This window comes from Bombus pascuorum, chromosome 5, assembly GCF_905332965.1.
Source record: "Bombus pascuorum chromosome 5, iyBomPasc1.1, whole genome shotgun sequence".
NCBI classification, from domain to species: Eukaryota; Metazoa; Arthropoda; class Insecta; order Hymenoptera; family Apidae; genus Bombus; species Bombus pascuorum.
The window spans coordinates 42,501-66,746 of record NC_083492.1 but is presented as its reverse complement, the minus strand read 5'-3'; the positions used below and the strand labels follow the sequence as shown (position 1 = coordinate 66,746).

At 33.8% G+C, this 24,246-nt stretch overlaps 1 protein-coding gene across 11 annotated transcripts in view; it reads left to right on the top strand.

Annotated features, from left to right (window-relative positions):
* Window positions 1-24,246, top strand: part of LOC132906687 (carcinoembryonic antigen-related cell adhesion molecule 5-like) — a 102,625-nt gene that overhangs the window by 66,157 nt on the left and 12,222 nt on the right. For 8 of the 11 annotated variants that reach the window (XR_009658028.1, XM_060959071.1, XM_060959072.1 and 5 more), the window contains 10 exons: window positions 14,770-14,899; window positions 15,346-15,554; window positions 16,617-16,724; window positions 16,922-17,005; window positions 19,845-20,051; window positions 21,590-21,744; window positions 23,166-23,310; window positions 23,428-23,558; window positions 23,792-23,951; window positions 24,166-24,246. The exon at window positions 24,166-24,246 is cut by the window's right edge and continues 219 nt beyond it. Coding sequence is in view for 10 of the 11 variants with exons in the window: in XM_060959071.1 (XP_060815054.1) it covers window positions 14,770-14,899; window positions 15,346-15,554; window positions 16,617-16,724; window positions 16,922-17,005; window positions 19,845-20,051; window positions 21,590-21,744; window positions 23,166-23,310; window positions 23,428-23,558; window positions 23,792-23,951; window positions 24,166-24,246 (1,410 nt within the window). In the remaining variant the exon portion in view is untranslated. Of the gene's footprint in view, window positions 1-14,769; window positions 14,900-15,345; window positions 15,555-16,616; window positions 16,725-16,921; window positions 17,006-19,596; window positions 19,699-19,844; window positions 20,052-21,589; window positions 21,745-23,165; window positions 23,311-23,427; window positions 23,559-23,791; window positions 23,952-24,165 lie in introns of those variants that run through there. The other 3 variants (XM_060959078.1, XM_060959074.1, XM_060959077.1) reach the window with 2 other exon arrangements.

Here is a 24,246-nt window from a genome sequence, read left to right as displayed (position 1 = left end):
TCGATTTATATCATTCTAGCAGATAGTTCGATACAGCCCAAACGATCGATCGTTTTTATCGATTATTTCTCAATTAACATTTTGTACTTACCATTACGTGTCCTTCTTAACACATGAAAATAAATTTTGCATCGTGTTAATCACATTCTACGCGAACGTATCGATAGAAATTACAACTGAATCGCAATACGAAATCAATTTGTTAAGAGAAAAAATGTGCCGATGAGCATTTTTAGCGAATAATTCAAATTACATCTATGCTTAATATCAATACTATACCTATTACAAATTAATTACAAGGGAATAACAATTAGTTACGATGAAGATTAATATAGTATTTTGAATCAAGAACTGCTGCGTTGAGTGCTAGTAACTCAGTTCAAACAGTCATTTATATAAAATACAATTACCAAAGAGTTAACTGATTTTTAGAAAATTGTAAATTTGAGTTGTAAAAATCAATTGAATTGTAAAAATGATTTGAGTCGATACTGAATGGGCAATGAGTTCGTAAGATTGAACTGAAATAATCGTGTAACGTAGTTCTTGTAACGCACGCAAGATCATCAATGTTCACTGGATAGAGCTGTCCAGTTGTGTAAGTTTTAACGACTATGTAGCATAAAACTTTTAACGACTGGAGAAACGCTCAATTTCGATTTCTGGGACCGAGTGTAGCGAATATTGAGAATGATAAGCGGAGAATTACGATTGGTTAATTTCTATTAATTGGAATGCCTGTTTAGATTCTTGATTTCATATATATCAAGTTATGTACTAATCTTGTCACAGTTTTTCGTATGAAAATAGGATTTTTAATTTGCTTTTGAAATTTAGTTCAAAAATTTCATTTCTCTTCTTACACACTGCAGACATTTTTTTGGAAGGAAAAGGACAGCCCCTAAGATCGATTCAATTCTTAAGCCGAAATTACGTCATCGTCGTTGACGACCTAGACGTCAATTACTGCTACTACCTTTACTACCGTATTGCATTTGCATAAACAGCCACGACTCAATCTCTATGCTAATCGACTTGTTCGAGTCCGAAAAGTACTTGCGTTAGATGCGCGTGTCTGAATTCCTACATGCATATATGTATGTACGTATATACGTAATTTACAGATATTTTCAGTTTGCTTTTCACAATATCAGAAATGTATTCTGAAATTATAACTACTACTCCACTCTACGTTCCATTTTATTAACACAACTTATTTTTTTTTTTTTATTTATTTCTTACCGCAATTAATCGAAACCATGAACAATTTACCGTCACTGGCATCATTCGTATATCATACGATACAACAAATCACTTATGTACAGTTCGCCGAAACGAATTTCCTTAGCTATTACACATACATATGTTTGTAATATTTATCGCGAACTGCTAAGAAAGTTATTCAGTTTCAAAATAAATACTTTATATTTTCGAGCTTTTCACAAATTCATTTATTCTAATCGCGTTTTCTCTTTTTGAATTTTCCAAAACGTCTCCTTTCAATTTATTATGTCTCATTATTTCATTTAGACGTTAGATCTCATAAAGTTTATTTAAAAACGTACGAATTAAGATAATATATTTAATAAATAAATTATAGGATCCAATTTACAATTCCAATCACGAAACTAAATTAAAAAATGGTTTAGAAATTATAAATACATATTTATTTTCTTTGTTTTGTCATTTTAAACAAAATATACGTAATATCAATCACTTGCTTCTCAAGTTTTATTATTATCCATTATTTTCAATTGTCTGCTAATTAATATATTTTATCATTAATATATTATAATATATATACGTATATATTGTTTATTAAACGAATGCCCAAACAAATTAATATTTGCTAATGGAAAAGTGATTTGCAACATGTTTCTCGATTAATGCTTTCGACGGATATTTCAATGGTATGCGTACACTTGTAAATAAAGCGATGTTATATCATGACAATTCTAATGTACATACTGAAACGAAGCTTCACAATTAATATACAAAAGGGAAAATACTGTTTAGTATTTTTCTGTTTTTAAATTGGATGCTGGGCGAGCAAGTGAACTCATTTCTGGAGTGAAAAATCCGATTTACGGAAATTAAATTAAACCTCCGCAATGGTAACCTTTGAAATTAAATTTTTTAATACCATCTCTGTGGTCAACTGTTGACGCATATACACGTGCCTATCTAAAAATGTGTAAAATAGTTGATATGGTGTAAAGATACTCTGTTAAAGCAATGTAAAATTCGTGAAAATGTCAGTAATTTCGATTACACAAATATGTGTATCACTTTTAAGCGGTACTTTTCAATATCCTGAAACGTTGTGTTATCTACTAAGGATAAACAGGATATGGAAATAAGTACTTGAAACTTAAATCCACTTAAGATGAATGAATTTTTAGACTAACGATGTTAATTCCACAGAATGAAACGATTAAGCGACGATTAAGGTTACTCGATTATTTCTTTTGTAATATCTTTTAGTGGACTTAAATCTAATTAACAATTATAAATTTCTCCCATACAGGGAATAGATGCCTACGCGATAAAAGAATTTGCTTTATAAATATTTGAAACGTGATGGATCAAATTTTGAACACGAACGCATCAATTCTATTCTTAAAAATATAAGGGCAAGCTCTTCGCTGATCTATTACAAAGCTGTTTCAGAATTACAAATGGACCAATTAAGGAGTGTGTAATACGAGATTGTGAAGGAAATATTTCCTTATCTGGTAAACATCTGTCCAATCTTGTTTTATCTTTTACCATCAGAACTTTAGAACGAAAATCTTGTGCGTGGTTGGTGACAAGCAACGAGCCACGCATTAGTACAACCATATCCGTTGGAATTTAATAAAGTTTTAAGTAAAAAGTTGCCTATTAGTTGATATAGAGAATAATATAATTTAGTTTTCATATCTAAATCTTAATATTATGTGTGTGTGTGTGCGCGCGCGCGCCTGTGTACACACTTATACATGGTATATCAGTATATACATAGTATATAGGTATATAAACACGCGCGCGCGCGCGCGCATACACACACACACAGAAGAATGTATATTTTATGCTAAAATAATATGAATTGCTATGAAATTTATTATAACTTTATTTCATTCTCGTAACAAGTATTAAAACACAGGAATAGTTGAATCCAACATATTGCCACTATCGTTTAGTAAGTTGACTAGCAACGACTAAGCAAATAAAAGCAGTGTTGTGTCCTATCGAGAGCCAAGTCGATTCTTCCTTTTTAAATTAAGCGAGCAGGCAGATTAATATACTTCGGAATACGATACACAACAATTCCAACGTATTATAAATTTTAGAGTGCAGAAAAATTATAACTGATAATTTGATAATAATATCTATGATCTTTGCGTGTGCGTGTGTATTTGTGTCAACGTAAAACATTATTAGAAATGTAAATGTCTAATAAGACGATGGACACGATTTTACACGTAGTTACATATACATACATACATAAATACATACGTATATACATACATATATATAATAGAGTAGACACTACAGATTGGTTTACAGAGTTGATTATAGAGGAGTCACAATCGCAATTACATAAAGCACGTAGTCTTGTAATTTGAAGAATTCTCTCAAAATTAATTTTTCCAGGATGCTTCTCGCTTTCGTTAAAAGTAAAGCGACCGAGGCGATCGTCGTATCGCGAAAATCGATAAAAGAAAGAATTTTCCTTTTCTATTGATTTCCTTTTGAAATATGTATGTATCGGATCGCGGATTCGATGGTTTCTCGATCTATTGCAAGATGTACGCAGACTGTAAACTAGGATTGACTTCGATATCGAAGAATGGGACGGCCGCTAAGCTAGGATTCGCGATTTATATTTGATCGAACTCGATGCCAGATCCCAACGCGGTCAATCCTTGCGAGAGTACATCTACGAAGCTAGGTCTCTGGCAATAATTCGAGAAAGATCTTCCTGACGACGTTGACGGCTCCTTCGGGAACGGATCCCCGAGATAAATGGAAACTCAGAGCATTGGGACCATTTTCCGTCCCCCTCTTAAATTCGATGAAATGTCACATAGCTACACTGCATTGTGTTCGTTTCATCATATTCATAAAAAGTGTTTCAAAGTTTGCTACTTTCGTCTAAAATAACGTGAACTCGTGGATACTCGTGGATACTCGTGGATACTTGTGGATACTCGTGGATACTCGTGGATACTCACGGATACTCGTGGAATGTAACTCTAGAAGAATTATAAACGAAAACAATGTTCTGAAACCTGGTTAAAATATTCTAAAAGCTTGTGCAGATAATATACATGTATGTACGTACCTATATAACAGTGTTTCTAGTCCATCATATTTTGCATCTCTGGATACAATACGAAGGACTCTAAATTCTTAATATTGCTGATAATTTTCAGCTTATGATAAAATATTTATTACAGGCACAAAATTGTCTTTATAGACGATCAATTTGTGGAATGGATTGAAATAAATCAATATTCGATAATATGCTTTTAGCTATGTCTACAAGATTTACTATTTTACAACTTGCGCTTGCACTTTTTAAAATCACAAAACACCAAGTATCGTATTACGAATATTGTCATGAAAGATCGTGGATTTGATATTTGACATTTATCTTCTTTGGTATATGTACATACTGTACGCTCTACTTTCATCTGTTACATTCGCTTCAGTCACCTCCTTCTTGTCCGTCCTTTCACAATTTTATTATTAAGATATTTCGTATGTGACTTAAAAAAGGATAATTTCTCTTTCTGGCGACAAAACTATACGTATGTCTTACTTGAAATATATAATATATGCAATACAATATCCCAATATAATATAATATATATGTAATATAATATCCCAAGGAAAATATCACTTGAAATTACAGTGCTTTTTCGATACTTCTTTTCGTGAAAGTTCATGTATAATACAACAGCTTACGTCAACTGACAATGAGTTTCTAGCAAAATAGACAATTTTTATCATAACACCGTCTCGGAGGGTAAACTCTAGATGAACGACGAATTACGACAGCAGAGAGAGAACAGAACCGTTTCCGTCGTCAGAGGGTTGGTTAATCCGGTTAGTCCAGAAGTTACTAGTCGAATCAGCCGAAGAGAAAGACATGAACAGTTAAGGATAATCGACGATAGAAGCAAGAGAATTAGTCACCTCTACCGTTCTACTGTTGGAGTCAAACTTTTACCTTTGCTAGTAGAAATCCAATCGACTCTTATTTATCGCGTGTCATCCTGATCACTTTGTTATCAAGAATAAGATTCACCTCGGAAAAATGTTTCTACACTTATTTCGAACTTTTCACTTTACCTTTTTAGATAAATTTCTAAACTAGAACCTGATTTGATCAATAAAGGTTCGTAATAACAAAGCTTATCAATATCTTACCTAGGATAGAATGTTCTTCTTCAAGTATTTCAAATATTTAACAATCCTGTATACATACTTTATTTCAGCGTATTGTATAATATTATGTACATCATATGTTGTTGATCATTTCAATGATTAAAATGTAAATTAGTCGAATATTTACAAATTACATAATATGATAGAGAATAAAAGAAAGAATAAAAGAAAGAATGGAAGAAAATGATGAAATTCAGAAATGTTTGATAAAAATTTAACAGTACTTTTGCAAAATTGGTATTCGAATAAAATGAAACTGGGGCATTTGCGTAGCGAAAACAAAGTTTGAAAATTCGTTGGTTGAAATGAAAATGGAGGGGGTGCGGTGGGTGGCTGAGGAGAGGGGGTGGGTAGGAGGTGGCGGAGGAGGAGGAGGAGGAGGAGAGAGCGGGAAGAATATCAGTTACCGCTTGGTTGGAAAGTTGGCTGAGGGTTGCTACGAAGAATACCCATTTTTAATCTGGTAGCTTTCATCTAATATTAACTGGAATTTAAAGGGACTGAGGTAAGAGATTGCGGGTCGAGAATAAAAGAAAAAAGGAAAGACACGGTTAAAATGGAATCACTGGGAAGAGAAAGAATGCATAAATGATTTTACGCCGTAGAAACGACTCATATTTTCATCGTTTAAAGCTCTCTCGACAATTTTGTATTTTCCCGCACAACTTTTTAATGCACAATTTTCCCCACAAAAACGGTCTTAGAGAATCATCGGTATAACGTTCAGGAATAGTAGAGAATTCAATTAACGATTTAATTGTTGTAAATAATATGTTTCAAATGTTACATAATATGTAAGAATGATGTAAGAATAATTTAGTTGTTTGATCATTTTAATCGCTAATTTTTCTGCAACATTATTTCACAAGAGTTGTTAATAATTTGCAAAAATTCAGCTACGTGAAATTTCAGTTTCTTCTTCATTATAAACGTCGAGGATAAAATTTGGGAGAGAAAATTGAACGAAACGGATCATCGCGCTGTCGTTTCAATCACAAAATATTTCTATTAATATCGTTATTACCATCCTTGTTCAAAAATTATGTACATGTTTGAGCTCGTTTTAAAGCCCAAAAGAAAACCATTTTCAAGTTTATTTGTAAGATTTCATTTACGTTTTTGCTTACGTAAATACATCGATAACAGGCACACGAAGAACATAAATTGTTAGTTTCACGCTAGTCATACGAATGTCTTACTTACTTACTTACTTACTTGGAATGAAAAGTACAATCGTATCGTATCGTATCGTACAATCGTATTTTACGAGAAACATTATTCGTTACATACATTACAGGAATAATTCATTTAAAGAAATCTTTTTGATTTTTACATCTGTTTTTTTTTCTTTTCTTTTTTTGCTCTCATAGAATTTCTCGTCTAATTACAATAAAAGTGACATTTCGTCTCGTTTTAATGGATTGGCTTCGTAAGGAAATTGTATCTAGGAGCTAGGCGTTCTGATTGATATATCAAATCTATATATCAAAATAACAGTATATACGACACAATTATTTTCCAATGTTTTACTTGTATAAAGGAAAGGCTATAAATCGCATCATCCAGAGTGTCTCGAAATGTAAAATATGTTAAACAGACATTTTTTTTCCTGTACTAGAGAAAGCCGCGTATCTCGGGTTCGTGTTTTCTTGAAACTCTAATATGGATTTTTCTAGAAGAACGGCCTCGATCGTTGAATCGTTTGCGTTTTTATCAAACGAAGTATTCACGGAGGTAGTAAAAGTTCAAATGCATCCAGGTGTGAAACGAGGAATCGTGCAAGGGTGTAGGCAAATAAAACTGTCGACATTGCAAGACTTTATTGCCAGTACGCCATTGCTTGGGAGCTGGTTTAGTCAGTTGAGCATTAATGTGCCCGATGTAAATCGAGCTTCGTGTTCTTTCTTTCCTTTACACCTTACACTCTCCTTCGGATCGTTATGCTTTCAGTACATTGGTCTAGCAAGAATGTTCTTGTGCTGTCTTCATTGTACTTCTGTGAGCAGTTCTTTCCCTGGCAGTCACCCGTGAATAATGGCGATTTTATTGTGACAAAGAATCGTTCTTTCGCCTTCTATTCAAACTGTATGACTTGCTTTTTCGTCAAACTAACGTCGAGTTAACAACGACTTTTAGTTATGTATATAATCTCGTATTGCCACGTTATTACTCGCATAAAAGCAATAGAAGGTTAATTTTTCAAAATTTTTTCGATACATGAAATCCGTACGCTTTAATTTAGTAACAGTTAATATTGTATCGTTATCAATACGTTTATCTTTATATCGATATAGTATCGATAGTGTCGATTAGACAAATTATCCGATGCATCATCGTCCTTCTAAATGTATGTCTGTGTTTTTAATAACTGACTTTGCATTTTGAAGTTGATATCTGGAAATTGATTTCAAATGAAAATTAAACGTTGCGAGCGTTATTTCACACACAATCTTTCTTTCTGACATATGAACATGTAAATATAAGGCGAACAAAGAAGCGATCAACTCCATCGACATAAGCCAAATACTTCAATATTTTAAACTAAATCAATTTTTTAAATCTCGGTGTGTCGATTCTTCAAACGAGATTGATAGACATCACATTTCTAAATTTTTGTACGAAAAGCATTGCTACAATCTATATGTGTACGTATATCGAAAACCGCAAAATCTGTAATACGCTAATATTTAATTTTAAATTGAATCTTCGAATATTAGAAACGAAAGTCGATATTCTCTTATTGGAACCGATTTAAATTCTCTAATATCGTATGACAATTTATGTTCGTGATAAGAGATCGTAGAGGAGATTGCGAAATGTGTTGTCCAGCTGGGCTTATTAGTTGCACCTGCATGAGCACGTGAAAGGCCATACATGTGGCTTCGTAACATGGCGCATATACTTAAAGGTATACATATCTACATATACACTGTACTTATGCACTACCACGACTGACAACGTGCGGTTAGAATATCCGAATCGGCTAATACAATAAAGCATTTAAGTTTTTACACACTTGTATCTTGCAACTTTTACAATTGAATACTTATCAACTTCATTTATATACCCATCCTAGTAGAATAGACGGAAATGACGAAGACAATAACCATGTTATTTACTGTTATTAACGGTATTTTGTACAATTTTTCGAAATTTATATATACGTTTATCTGAAGAGATTTCCATGAAAACAGATCAACACATTCGAACGAAAATGAATAAAAATAGGTTAATCTTTTAAGATTTCCTTTACGTAGCCAAATTCCTTGTTTACAAACAAACTATTTCTACATTTCAATTATCTTTCTAGACCTGATAGTTTCGAAGAAAAGAAACTTGATGAAATATGTCACTAACCTTCAACTTTGGCTATTATTTTCTCTCACACTATCGATACGATTGTGGACAAGTAAAAGAAAATATCTACGCGTCAGATATTTCTTCGACAACTGCATCGTACACAAGTTTCCTTAAAATGGGCGACTTACTTTTTAACACGGCCAATTTTGGGAATATTCTCTTGTTGGAATATTATTAGGTTATAAGATGGTTTATTAGAAAATAAGTAAAGATTATTTTTGTCGTGTAAAAGCAAATATATCAGCATCAGATCATGATGGAGAATTTTTGTTGAGTCTTCGATCGTTTGTAAATTCGATTAAACACAAAACATGATTTACTACATCGATGCCACATCGGCCATCAGAATTAGATCGATCGTAAGATCGTAAAAGAGGAATCGGGAAGTATGCCTGGCCTGGACAGACATACCGGAGAAGCGGACGAGTACTCTGACTTTTCGTTGCTTATGGAGAGGATCTAGAAGTCGTTGCAAGAACGTCACGTAGTGATAATAGACGAGGATATGAATAACAGACGTTGAAAAGAGCTTTAGGGGGTATGCGCATAATCTAGTAAGATTAGATTAATACGAGATAGGTATCCTCGAATACTTCAAACTCTTATTGTTTCGTTTACAAGTTGAATAAAAAGCGATATAATAATAAATATAGCGTGTAGAAGCAAAATAAACGAAGTACTAAAACTCGAGAATGGTAAACCAATTTTGAAAGACGAAACATATTCTGTAATAATATAGAGATACATTTCATGTTCAAGATTTGATGCTACTAGACTACTATTAGTAGAGATAATATGACTATTAATACGAATGACCGTGTATACAGTATTATACATTCCATATTTAATTACGTACGTTCTTGTCACGTTTCTCTGCGTACAAATATGTTCATTCAAAAATTTTACACAAGATTTCGTAATAGATAATTCACGCACTACGCCATTTCTACTTTTATCAATTATACATATATTTTGTCTGATGACGAGTTACTGCCGAACCACGGTTCTACTCGAGATATCCTTCCGGACGATATTTTAAGTAAGTACATTTATTAAATTACAAATAGGTGTAGCAATAATTATAATAATATAATTATAGATATTATTCATTTATACCTCTAGTTTAGCCGCTACCTTCCGGCTAAAGAAGAATGACTTCCAGTATTTCCATTTGCTTGTTACAACCAATACTTATCGGTAGACTCGACTTATTGATTTAAATTAAACGATGAACTGAATCATTAGAAATAATTAGGAGGTATTGCAAGTGTAACGATGTGGTCAAGATGTTCTATATCATATAAGTACATACGTATAATACGATAGGTACGTTAAACGATGGTGTCGGATGAACGTATTCGGTTGGATGTACAATAATGTACATATTAGAAGGGAGCAGCAGTTTGCATTGATACCGGTATTTCTCGTGGCTCGAGCCTAACCGACAGAATTCAGATTCCATTTGGCATTCCCGAGAGACAACGGCAGCTGTCGGAATGCACCCGAATCGTCTCTACTGTATAAATACATGCAAACGTAAACACACACTTGCGGAATAGCATAATCTCTTCCTCTCTCTCTCTTCTCTCTCTCTCTCTCTCTCTTCTCTCTCTGTCTCTCTGTCTCTCTCTCTCTCTCTCTCTCTCTCTCGTCTAGATTTGAATCCATAGATACTTAACTTGCAAGTTTTTAACAACAATAATTCATCCGTGCATTAATGCTTTTATTTATCGAAGAAATTTCAATTTTTATGTTTCACTCAAATTTTTATGTATGTGCCAATGGGCACATACATATATACCAACTGTTTTTTTGGCCTTCTGACATTTCTCAGTTTCACATGTATATGTATTTTTGGTATAATTCAACGTGATATAATAACGTGATTGAATATAACTTGATTAAAAGATTAGTCACGTATATATCGAATGTCATTACAATATAGGACGCACAGAGGTATACAATTTGTTTCCATATAAAAAAATTATAACATCATTCTTCTGGTTATCATTTTTTATTATTACGCATAATTCATTTATAGTTATATTCGTAGTTCATTCGTAGCTATATTCATAGTTCATTCATAGTTCATTCATAGTTCATTCATAGTTATAGCCAAATCTCAACACGTTGATTAATGTAACAGTGGACATTTTTATGATCACTATTATCGCTCATATTAAAGTATAATATTTTTTGAACCTGATTAGAAAGTAACACCGCAAAATTTAATTGTCAATAACTTTCAGGTTTGATACTCGAAATAACCAAGAAAAACATAGTTTACAGTGTCCTTTGTCTACCATTGTAGGAAAACCAAATTTAATTTTACTATGTTATTGGGTATACGACGTATATAAATATAATTCTCATTCTGAGGAATTCAATGACGATGGTAATGAATATAAATAATAAAAGATACAGATATATAAAACGCGAAAAGATTCTTTTGCTCGATGCTTGATTAATAGTAGTCCATGTATAAAGTAAAGTATAAAGATATGTACAAGCTGTGCGAGGAGGCCTCGAGTTGCCTTCGCGTCGTCTCGTGTTGTCTTTTAAATTTATAAAGGCAAGGTCCAAATGTGCATCGAACGAAGCGAATAAGCAACTGCGAAGCATCTTCGATCTCGCCGGAAAACCGCCAATCATTAGCTCGTCCTAAGTCCTGCTGTATTCAACGTCAAACCGAAGCATGCCTCAAGGTGAGACAGGTAAGTATACATCTCGCCAGGCAGCTCGCGGCTTTGCCTCGCACTGTCTGTACATAGCTCAATTATTGTCAAAACTTCGGGTATCTGTGATTTAGAGAATATTGTTGCAATTCCTGATTAATACACGTGGCTAATTTTTAAAATGTTAAATGCTTCATTTATTTATATTTGCATGATTATTAAATAATTGAATAATGTCTTTAATATAATCGATTTTTACGTTATTTCTAATTTATAATCAGACATTATTGACGGTTACGGTAGAGCAGAGGTTTGCAAGATAAAATAACGATAGGTAACGAATGTTACAGACATATAGTAATAATAAAGGATATTAAATCTTAATGGTAATGTTAATTCAATTCTATAATTACCTCATCTATTATTATGATCTGCGATACATTCAGTTTCTAATTGAAGTTGCATGAAAGTTGTAAGCCGAGTGAACATTTTTTAAAACAATACCAGCTGTTTCATCAATTGGAGGAATAATTTCGAATATTTCATGTTTGACCGGAACAAAGTGTATAAGAAAAGAATCTGGAACAACGATATCATCAACTATTGGCAATTTAGTCACGATCTCGTAATATCGTCGTTCAATATCTAACGAATTTTGCCTGATTCGCAAACGACCATCTACGCAGGCAATAGCAGAGGCAATCATTCAAGCCGATTTATCACGTGGCCCGAGCGAACACCGCCGGTCATACATTCTGACTCCAATTTACATCCGAAATCCATTTGGCCGATATGGCATTCGTCACGACATTTGGGTCGATCTACGACTTCTTGAGCACATTCCTTCAGTCGGTCACGCGTCTCAGTTATGAAATCAGCAGTACGTACATAGGTTTTCCGAGCATGATTCTGCAACTAAGATAGTAATAATTCGACTATGTGGAATATCAAGCCAAATAAATAACGAGGGAAATTGGATATATAGGGAGGCAGTGACAAACAGCCAAACATCTCGCGTAAGACATATTAACTAGACTCCCGAGAGTGCTATAATCTCTCTTGTATGTCACTCGTTGCACCGCGCCCGTTACCTACCTACCTACATACATATATGTATAGTGATAGTAACCAGACAAGACTACGGTTCCTTTAGGCAGGATCCCTAGTCGTCGGTTGATTCACGAAGTTGGCTATACATATTCGGATTAGTTTTCAAGGCTTGCTCCACAGTTGGCCATGGCTAGTGTCGAAAATAATTTTACTGTAGGTTACTTTCTAAAATAAGGTAAATAAGGTAAAAATATGTGTATATAATAAGAAATTCTTCAAATTTGATATACGATTAGAACTATATACTCATGTATATAGAATATAAGGAAAGAACAGCAAATACTTCCATCGTTTATCTTTTTATTTTCCCGTGTTTGAATTGTAACATTCGCCGTCTTTTTCCGTGTTATGCGTGAAAGCATAAATGCTGTTTACAACGTGTTCGCGATAATATTCTCACGATCTATTTATGTAAAATTGAGTATATCATGCTTGGTTCAAATTGAGATTAAATAATGCCGCATATTTTTTTATTGAAAATGATTCAATGAAATTGAAATTGTTAATCCAGCCATTTTTTTGGATATTTGTATTAATTTCAGAAATTAGTAGTATACATACATATAAGGAAAAAATTATCAATAAAAGTTTGCGTATGATCGATCAGTTTCACCTTTAGATAGGCACTTAAGTACATCAAGTACTTACAAGCATTTCGACAGCATGTAACTAATACATAAATATTAATTTTCTATTGAATGAAATTAACTCGTGAAGTTCCTGTAACGCTTTAACAGATATGCATGTTTTCGAAATTACGCGTACATAATTTTCTGTCGATATAAATATAAAAATTATTAGTCGATCGTAAGAAATGGGAAATATATAAAAGATAGAAATTAGAATCTAATTGATATGTATTGCCTTAACAGTAAAATCAAGGAATTTTATCGAGCATCCCATTGACGTGACTATTTTTTCTTTTTTCTTTTTTTTTCTTTCATATTGATTGCTACTATAGCAATTTATCTTTCCTTCTACCCCACGCGAGGTCACCTTAGATATGAAAGCTTCGAGTAGCCAGCGCATGCAAGCACGCAAAAATATCATTACATCATAAAACACGAGGTGATCCTTTGAAACCAGCGATGCATATCGGTTAGCTTATATTTTCGTTCAAATATTTCTTCGATTATGAGACTTTAATTTGGCTTGCGATTTTATTAAGGAGCTTCTATCGATAGTTTGATCATCGATGTACACGTATATTACCTATAATAAATTTTAATTCGATATTGAGACATATCAAGCATGGGCCACCTTTTTAGTTTTCAGGTAAAAAAATTATTCTTGACACGGTTGGCATGCATATACTCGTTTGTATTATAAAATTGTTGTCCATGTTGGCAAAATACCTCGAATCGTTAATTAATCCATTAATTGGTGCAAAAGGTTAATTATTGATACTTAATGGTCATGTCGATCATACAACTTTACATGTATGTAGCTCGGATCTATTGTCATTACTTCGATTTTCATTACTTCGTTAAATATGAGAAAAATATATGACTAAGAATCGTATACTATTGTCACTTATTTAACCTACCGTTACTTATAACGAGTTTTCGCGCCCGTTTCGGATCGTCCACGACGCTTATCGGCCGTTATCATCCGTTTTTGGGAACCGTTACTTTACCGAGCTCGATATTCCCGTTTCTGGCAGTCAATACAAGAAGTTTATCCTTGAAACGAATGGCTCAAGTACAAGTATTCAAGCGATTCGAGTATCGAAGCGATGGTCGCCCTTACAAACATTTTGACATCGTCGCTGACTATACTATGGTGGCGAGCCGCGAGACAAAAGTCACAGAAGCACTAGTTCTGCGGTTTGTCGATTTGCCACCCGTCCGCCACAGATGTCTCCGAATCTCAAACACTTACATAGAACGTTTACATTTTAAATAAGATTTTAAATAAGAGAATAAGCAAAATACGACAACATGTTTGCTAAGACGGAACGTTCAGGTTTCCAAATTTTATAAATGTTGGCGCTATCTGCCCTATTCTCGTTTCCAAAGATGTTAATATCGTAATCGTTATAATCTTTATTACAATTTACAATTGTTGTGCGAATATTACAACAAATTTTGAAGCAAGCTTTTGTCTGCAAAAAGATTTCTGATACATTAATAACAAATATTTTCATTAGAAAAATGAAAATTGCGACAATAAATATTTTATATTACAGGGTCAACAGTAACAACAAGAGCAGTTCTTCAAGGTACGGCAGAGTTGTCATGTGATATCCGTCCACCGCAACAAAATGATTCCGTAATTCTAGTTGTTTGGTACAAAAGCGATACCACACCTATTTACAGGTAAATAAACAAACTTTCATGTAGAAAATTATTGCGTCTTGAATATTAATCCGAGCTTGTTCGAACCTTATATTATGATCGATTCGTTCTTTTCTTATTGTATTTTGTATACATTATTAGAAGTATATGTTAAACAGTAAATTTCGGTTATTTTACACAATACGTTTCGTTTTACAGTTCGTTTATCGCAGAAAATTCATAATGTATAATAGTTTTCAAATATAATTGTCAAGTTTGTACGAGGAAATTGAGGAATAATGTATCGATTCGGAAAAATAAAGAGTAGTGAAAACAAAATTGCTGAAAACTTTTATCGGGATCATTTACAAACGAACAAGTCTCGCGCAAAGTTGGAAAAGATTACAACGAATCTCAGAGTTTTAAGAATCAAAATGTTAAATATAATTGTTCTATTAAAGTATTAAATTAAGAATATATTGTTTCAGTTACGATATGAGAGGCAAACATTCTGAAAAAGCTTCTCATTGGAATAATAAGGACCATCTAAACGACCGTGCATTCTTTAGAACTGTCACTGAACCAGCAACATTAAACATCAATCACATTGAAGAAAGAGACGAAGGTGAATACAGATGTCGAGTAGATTTCGCGAAGAGTCCTTCCAGAAATTCAAGAATTCACCTGATGGTCATAGGTTTGTATTATGCGGACTTTTATATTTAGTAACATTGAATTCGTTACATATCAATTTATTATGTATCTCGTAAATTTTATGTATTTGTAATTTTTTATATTAGAAAACATACATTTGCTGATTAAAGCTCATATCTCTCATATGATCATGTGATCATATCAGCTCATATGATCTGACTCGGTATAAAATGGTATCTATTGTTAAAGATGGGGAAAGTTCATAGGTCTTTTGCAACGTGTATGTAGCTGATTTTAACGATATTTATGCAACATTAATATCGTTTCTATACACATACCGCGATATTATTGATTTGCGAAAGAATAATCGTTTCAAGAACTAGAAAGGAGGGTGTTAGAAAATGTCGATTTCGGAGATCGTCTTGAGTTGAAAAATTCATGCAAACTCTCTAAAAGTGTCTGTCCTTATCGCTTTTCCGAAAAATAATGGGAAAGCTGTTAAAAATGAATCCAAACACGCGAATATGATAGTGATCAAACTCACCTAACTCGTTATAATTCATCTCATTTCTTGTCAATATAATTAATGAAAAAATCAGTCTATCGACTTATCGTCGACTGAATTGTCCTGAACGTATCATAAACTCTGCAGTCCAAGTCGCTTATTTTTATTCTTAATTTATTAACGCCAAAACTAACAGCTAGTAATTGAGGATTATTCGAATAAAATTATAGTCATACATAATCGAAACTTTTATTCAACGTTACACTCGCTGAATATCGTTCGTTGAATAACCAATAACAATTAGAGTAATTTTATACGATATTATTTCATACGAAATTATCGAAATAAATCTTTTAACCCGGTAGTGCTCGACTCCGAATTCTGAACAAATTGTCACAAACGATAAACTAATATGTCGCCACATAGATAATTAATTAATAATCCCCCTTCTTTTTAGAACGGTTGGTTTACAAATCGGTTAATTGGTCGTGTCATTAGGATATTGTACCATCGGTTCGTGCCTTATAATAATACAAATAGCAAAGATACGTGCAATTAATAATATATTCAATAAGAATGTTTTATTTTCGTATATTACAGTACCACCGCATAAACCAAATATTATCGATGAACGTGGAACTGTGCCAGCGGTAGCAGGTCCGTATGAAGAAGGTGGTGATATGAAATTACAATGTCTTGTTTCTGGAGGTGAGTTTTTCTTATTGTTTTCTATTTATATTTCTACCAAGAGTGAAAAATTATTACGTTCGTATTCAAGTTTTCTGCATAAGCATATCAAATTGTTTTCAAGTAATAACATTGACAATCGAACAATTAACGTGGAACCGAGGATATCGTCCGACTTGTAATATAAATTATCTTACAATTATTTTTCTCAACAAAAGACGAACGTCCCCGTACGATACACGACAGCTTGGAAGGAACTGACAAATATTCGCTATTTCACGAGCTCTTACTGTCAATGCCATGTAGGTATGAACAATATTTTTCGGTCGTTCTTGAAAGGTTTTTACGTTCGAAAAAGGAAAATATGCTGGCAACCGTTTATTTTTCGTCCAAACGATATAGACAGTTCAATGCGGAGTAGCTGAATAACAATTAGATGCAAGTATAGGCATGATCCGATTATGTTTGATGAAAGATCTCATTATAGAGATATTTTATAATACTATTATATCGTTATTTTTTACAATTTTGTTATTATAAATCAACGTAGATTTAATTACACGTACAGTTAGACATGGTATTAAACATTACTTCCAAAATAATGTATATCCGATATTCAGAAAGTTATAAATTAATTAAAGATTTACAATATTTTAAATACTCTATGGATATATTGGAGATTATTGGTATTCAGCATTTGAATCTGCCGCTTTCGTTTAACATTTTAAACCGTCTTTACCGTCTCTTACAAGCGTGTATGTAGCGTTGCGTTGAGTATGCCCCCTACAACCTGCCGTACACGATATGATTTGTCTCAAGGCATGCCATCAGATCAGGTTTCATACGAGGCAAGCTGCACCTCTTGGGACTTACTTGCAAGAGTAGTTTGGACATGGGCATCTTCCATGAAATTAAATATCATTTCTGTGCGAAAAAAAGTTGCAATTGGTTAGTTGTAGTAGTAGTAGACGTGTGTATTGATACGATAATAGATATGTGTGTAATGAAGAGCAAGAAATACCACGAGAAAAGGGAGAAAACGGTCTCGAAGAATTGGCTGAGTGCCAATATAATACTATCGTATTTGGTCTCATCTTAATCAGGAAAATTTCACAAATGCGTTAATGAAATTTTTAGAAATAAAAGAAAATTCCGTGGTTGCATTAGTGTTTTATCTCACTGGTACGAGGGCGAAATGTATGGCTCCTGTGTGCGACCATCTAAAGTGCACGAGATAACGTCGCGGGGATAGAGATGACACAACGATGGCGAAGATCGATGGTATAAACAATGCAGTCCGTTCGTATTCTGCGCATACATGAGATCAAAAGTAATCACGAGGCCAAGTAATATCTGACCGACAAATGAACAAAAGGCACCTGATCTGCCGGAACACAACCTACCGCTATATGCTAGAATATAGAAACTCTCGATCCGTTTTTAGTGGCTTCGTACCTACGTCACGCAGTACAAGAAATTTAATCATGACCTATTATCGAGTTCCATTGGTATTAACAAAATATCTTCATCTACCGGACCTCATCCTGCCACAACCATCCGGTAGACCATAAACAAACACTAACCTTCCACGGCCAGCTACCCACGTCATCGAGTACAAAGTCGTAATAGGGCTTAAAATTAAAGTCTACGACTTTTACTTTACGAATGAAGGGGTCTGTCTAATTTCTGCCTACCGCAAACAGGCGGCGGACCAGTTCTTCACCACGCACGAGACGTCGTCGGCTGTTTTCGGTGAACTTGTAGAACCGTTTCGTCCATTTTCACTTCGACGATTCTCGAATATATTGCAAAGCTCAACAGTTTGAACAACTTCTCCCTATACGTGTAACCGAGATATTAAAAATGCTAACCCAAACCCCCAATACAATTATAGACAGAAGACGGATGGGGCGATCGGCAACCAATACTGGATGCATACGCTGTCATAGATGTGTCACACACAACTGTAGGCAGAAATACACTGTATTTATACCTACAGCTTCTTGCGAATATCCGGGAAATCAAGCGTATCCGACGGTTATACGTATATACGAAAAAGCTGCTCAGAACGTTGATCACTATAACATATTCAAAAGTCATCGAAATCGGTGATGACAAAACGGTTCTATAAGTTTAACGTATATATTTTTTAAAATTAATGTCGATGCGTATAGATATTTATTTTGAATACATTTCAGAATTTTTATACGAAGTTCGCCGTGACTGAATGAGGTTTTCAATTAAATCCTCACAGTTTGTCGAAAAATCCTGCAATATCCAGTACAAAAGTATTACATCTTTCTCATACCGGTAATCCAATACCATTCGAATCACTTTGAGACATGACCCTTCGAATTTCTGGTTTATAACGTGTTATTAAGTGACTGAGAACGAAGCACGAAAATTGCCGTCTACAATACAAAATCAAGGAAAGAAACGTTATACTCGGAAATTATAGCCAATACGGCACAACAAAATTTCACGTCTCCGTAACTTTTTTGCCAGCTAGATATCCGAGTAAAGCTATCAAGCGTTCGTCGGCAGATACGGCCTCCCGCGTTACAGTACTTTTCTCCCAAATGTACAGTTGAATTAAAATTAAAATAATATTAAATTTTTCTTTATCCATTCGTACATAGTATAAAAAATCTTTTGGCTCATTTTGCCGCAATTCTTCTAATAATACTATATGCAAAAATGCATCTCCTGCAATCAGCCAATATCTTCATCATTTCCTCTTTTTCTCTCTTTTACATGGTACCTCTCCCCCTTCGATTCACATAGCTACCGCTACACCAATCGCAATCTCTTTTTTTCAGAGACACATTTTCTAACATCATTTCGCTTCGAAGTCAAAACGGATACTGACTGTGAGTAGGTTTCATGAGGGCCACACTAGACTTCATGAGACCCAGCTCGCTTCGCATGAGCTTTCGTCTCGAGGCATACCTCGAGGAAAATCTCTTCATGTAGGGCCCGCTTTAAGAAGAACTGTGTAATAGAGTTATTTCTTTCTTTTTATTTCTAATAAGTAAATACATATTTATTTTATCAGTTCGACAAATGATCTGTTCAATAATTGGATTATAAATAGTAGTCAACAGATATTTGACCTACTTATATTTATATGTTGTTTACTAGGTCGACCAGAGCCAAAAGTGAGATGGTGGCGGGGAGAAATGCTCCTTGATTCGAAAGATGAGCCAGGAGAGTTTCCATCTCTTCGTAGAAATGCTTTAATAGTAAGGGAACTTTCAAGAGCTGATCTTCATGCGGTATTTACTTGTCAAGCATCCAACAACAATATCAGTCAACCTGTCTCTGCATCGGTTGCAATTGAAATGCATTGTAAGTTTCGTTATAGTATATGATACTGTATTTAAATACCATTTAAGTACGGTCCGAATTTGTTTGTTCAATCGCCAGAAGCGGGACGGGACAGTTCGTAGGACATTGTCCTGTAATAGAGTTTGTTCTTGGTTTTGTGTCAAAATTATAGTACCGAACCGTTTTAGTGCCACGTATTTTTTATTTTTAACTAGCCATACATACATACATACATACATATATATGTATTTACTAATTGTAGTACATATTCATCATAATTAATATCGCAATTGTAGTGTTTATTTTTGTACTATTTTATTTACTATGGATTTATATCTTCGATAACACAATCTCAAACTAACTTATAGCAACGTTACATTTTTCTCGAATGGAAAATGACTGGTAAAAAAGAAATTAACATAGCGATCCAATTACATACGATATTGTCGACACGATATCATTCATTCTATGAAAGAGTCCATATGCGCGCGCGTACACACACACACACACACACACACACACACACTTAAATCCCATCCAATTAAACTCTTATATTTATATCCTTTGTTTCTTGAAAGAATTTCAGTTTATTACAACAATTACTAAATTTGTTTTGTACCTTTTAGTCTTATCGGTTTTATAGTATATAGAATTGACTTTATTTACCATATCTTTAACAATTATAATATACATTACAAGTTCATGTATCTCGAGTTCCTTTTTGAAATTATTTATTTATTTATTTCGTACGTATAAACAGCATAACAAGTTTGTTGAAACTCACGCGACAGAAAATTTATTTGCTTCAATTGCCAATTTCATCGAAAAGGATGTAAAACGAAGAAGAAGAAATAGGAAATTCTGACTCCTTTCTGCTTTAAATTTGGGCGCGCGCGCGTGTGTGTATGTGTGTGGTCTATTCAAATGTATTTAAGTGAAAGTCAAGAAAAGTTAACAAAAATACTGTAATTCGTAATATAACGTTGCGAGTATTTAACAGCTACGGCGTGTGAAGCTAGTATTGCTGCAGAAAATTAAGAAAATATTTGTCATCGATATCCGGTACATGGATTACATAGTTACTTATACCCGTGTATCGTGAACTGTACATACTTGAAGAAAATTATTGTAAAGAATAGTTGTAAATATGTAACTATACAAGAGAAACACCGTATAATAACATTATTTATACAAATGGACTGTTATAAAGACTATTTAGTCATCACAGTAATATTCGTCACTCAAAAGCACAAAATTCTTTCATTCGTAATTTCTCTATCTCTAATCATTTCCGAGATATTGCAGAAAATATATTTCTGATACTAAGTGTGGACGATTACCGATTAAAGAAAGAAAGAAAAAATTAAAAAGAATATGTACGGGCTAGGCTGTGATTCTACAAAGTTTCATGAAAATTGGCGTTTTCGACTTAGGTGATGTTCCTTGTATATCAAATAGGTTATTATCGACCTTATTTCAAATAGATTATTATCAAATAGATTATATATAATACACCAAATCTATATATACTATTTCATTAAATCTTTTATTCTTTTCAGTGAAACCATTATCTGTAGCAATATTAAGTAATGAGCACGCACCCCTTAGCGCTGGACGAAAATATGACATAAACTGTATGACTGTTGGATCCAGGCCACCAGCAAAGTTATCGTGGTACATGGATGGAAAGAAACTTAGTAATTACACGGAGAAGGTATTTTGCTTTGTATCGTTAATTTTATAAAGATTTTTCACTAATATATGATTTCATATTTTGTTAAATAGTGATAGATAATATAAACAGGTTATAATAATACAATAATTTGCATTACAGAGTCTAGCTTCGTAATCTGTTCTAACGTTATAACCTTTAAATATGTTTTCATCGAAACATGTCTATAACACGAATTCTCTTAAACACCTCTATAAAAAGACCTTTTTTTGTACACAATACATGCTTCTAAGGTATGTAATCACATTATATTCACATTGCAAGTTTGGAGGATAAAAGCTGCTTGCTTTTCTACATTTCCATATATTGTACGTATCGGTGTAGTCTTTATAAAATCTTGGTTGATCCTCGGAATATATTCGGAAGAATTAAACTCATGTAATTATACACATGTAGAGTCAGAAGCAATAATCACGGCACAAACATAAGTCATGGACTGCGTTTGAAATCGAAACTATAACGAAATTAAAATTGAAAGTACATATATTAACACAATCAATTGCAGATCTTACGATCAGTATCGCGACTCACTTAGTCTTCTCTCGCCGGATGGCCGTTAAATTTTCCGCATACAAATCTCGACGTACAGATTTCTCCGAAAGCAATACGACTCTCTTGAACCTCAATTCTCTATTCCGTTGGTCTGCCCGTTCACCGCCGCCGTTTATACTTTATACGTAGACAGTGTCGCCTCGAAATAAGCAGCACGACCGGGACCGGACAATTGCTTATTACAAGTCAGGTATGTTATTCGGCTTGACTTTTTTCTCGAACGAAACACGAGAGGACACACGGAGAAGGAGCAAGAGGCTCGAGACAGCGGCCGATCATAAAGCGATCGGCATATAACATGCGATCATCGCTAATCCTGTTATGAGAAAGCATCATAAGTGTTCTATTCGTTTTTTGTCAACCGGCGTTCGCTATTCATTTGACCATACAAATTTACGAAAAAATTACAATTTCTTTCTTTCACGGATTTCGTACTCGTCCTCGGATCTCTTACTCTGTCGGCGACTTCAAATAAAGAAGAGGGAATTGTGAGTTGCTTATTTCGAGTCAAAATTGTATGTGTTGTACTGATCCGCACGACGAGACGCGCGCTTATACGTTCAAATCTCTTGTCGAAATAAAACTGTCGGTGTCGTTGCCGATGAACCGGCTCTGACTTATCCCTTTTTTCCTTCGTTTCCCTGCAACGGTAACGGTTCGGCTACGGTTCGGCAACGGTTTTCGCTCTTGCCTCACTGCCCTGCCGTCCCAACTGTCGCACACATACATCTGTACACACACGTGCGCTCTCCCTACACACACACACACACACACACACCTTAGAATAGTACTGCATAATAGCGTCCATGGGATAATTCCATGAATTTGTATTTTTTTTTCTCATGTTGAAGGTATCTCAAGATGGTAACATGACAAGTTCGACGTTGATATTGAAACCAACGTTGCTTGATCACGATAAAGTAATCACTTGCCGTGCAGAAAATTTTGAAATTCAACGAGGTATAGTCGAAGACACATGGAAATTAAATGTATTCTGTAAGTATAAAATTCTTTTATATAAAATATTTTTCAGAAATACAAACTATTGCAATTTCAATACTTCTGGATATTCACTTTTATAATATTCCTTCTCCTACTTTCTTTATTTTTCAGTTGTACCAATTTTACATCTGGAGTTAGGATCGAATATGAATCCAGACGATATCGAGGAAGGTGATGACGTATACTTTGAATGCAAAGTTCATGCTAATCCTGGCGCTTACAAAGTTATATGGAGGCATAATGTAAATTTTAGTTGAATATACATGTAAACATATTATGTTATATAACATGTTTATATATATATATATATATATGTATATATGTATATATATAAATATATGTAACAATGTTTAAATTAGAACAATATGGTCTATTCTAAACTATTTCGGCTATAGGCTAATAATAATAAAGCTAATAATAAGGCTATAAATAGGGCTAATGTTTGATTCAATCCATCAATGTCCATACGTTACAGGGAAATATTATTCAGAACAATGCGAAAAATGGTGTAATAGTGCAACAATATGGTTTGGCTTTGAGGGAAGTTAATCGTTCTCAAGCAGGCAATTATACTTGTATTGCTAGCAACGTCGAAGGAGATGGTTACAGTAATACTGTCGAACTTAAAATCATGTGTAAGTTTCTGATGCTTCTAAACCTCTTTCACTTTAGAATATAGAATACGTTATTTACACAAGATATAATATATAATTATATTAAATATATATATCCCTACATCAAATATACGTATTTGTTATATATAAAATAATTAATGTCATTTGTATGATCAATATTGTAAAATATATTCTTGATACTAGAAAATTCAACATTTTATTTATGTTTTTTTAGACAAACCTATTTGTTTACCTGACCAGAAACGAATTTATGGCGTAGCTCGTCACGAAGATGCCCGAGTAACATGCAGCGTAG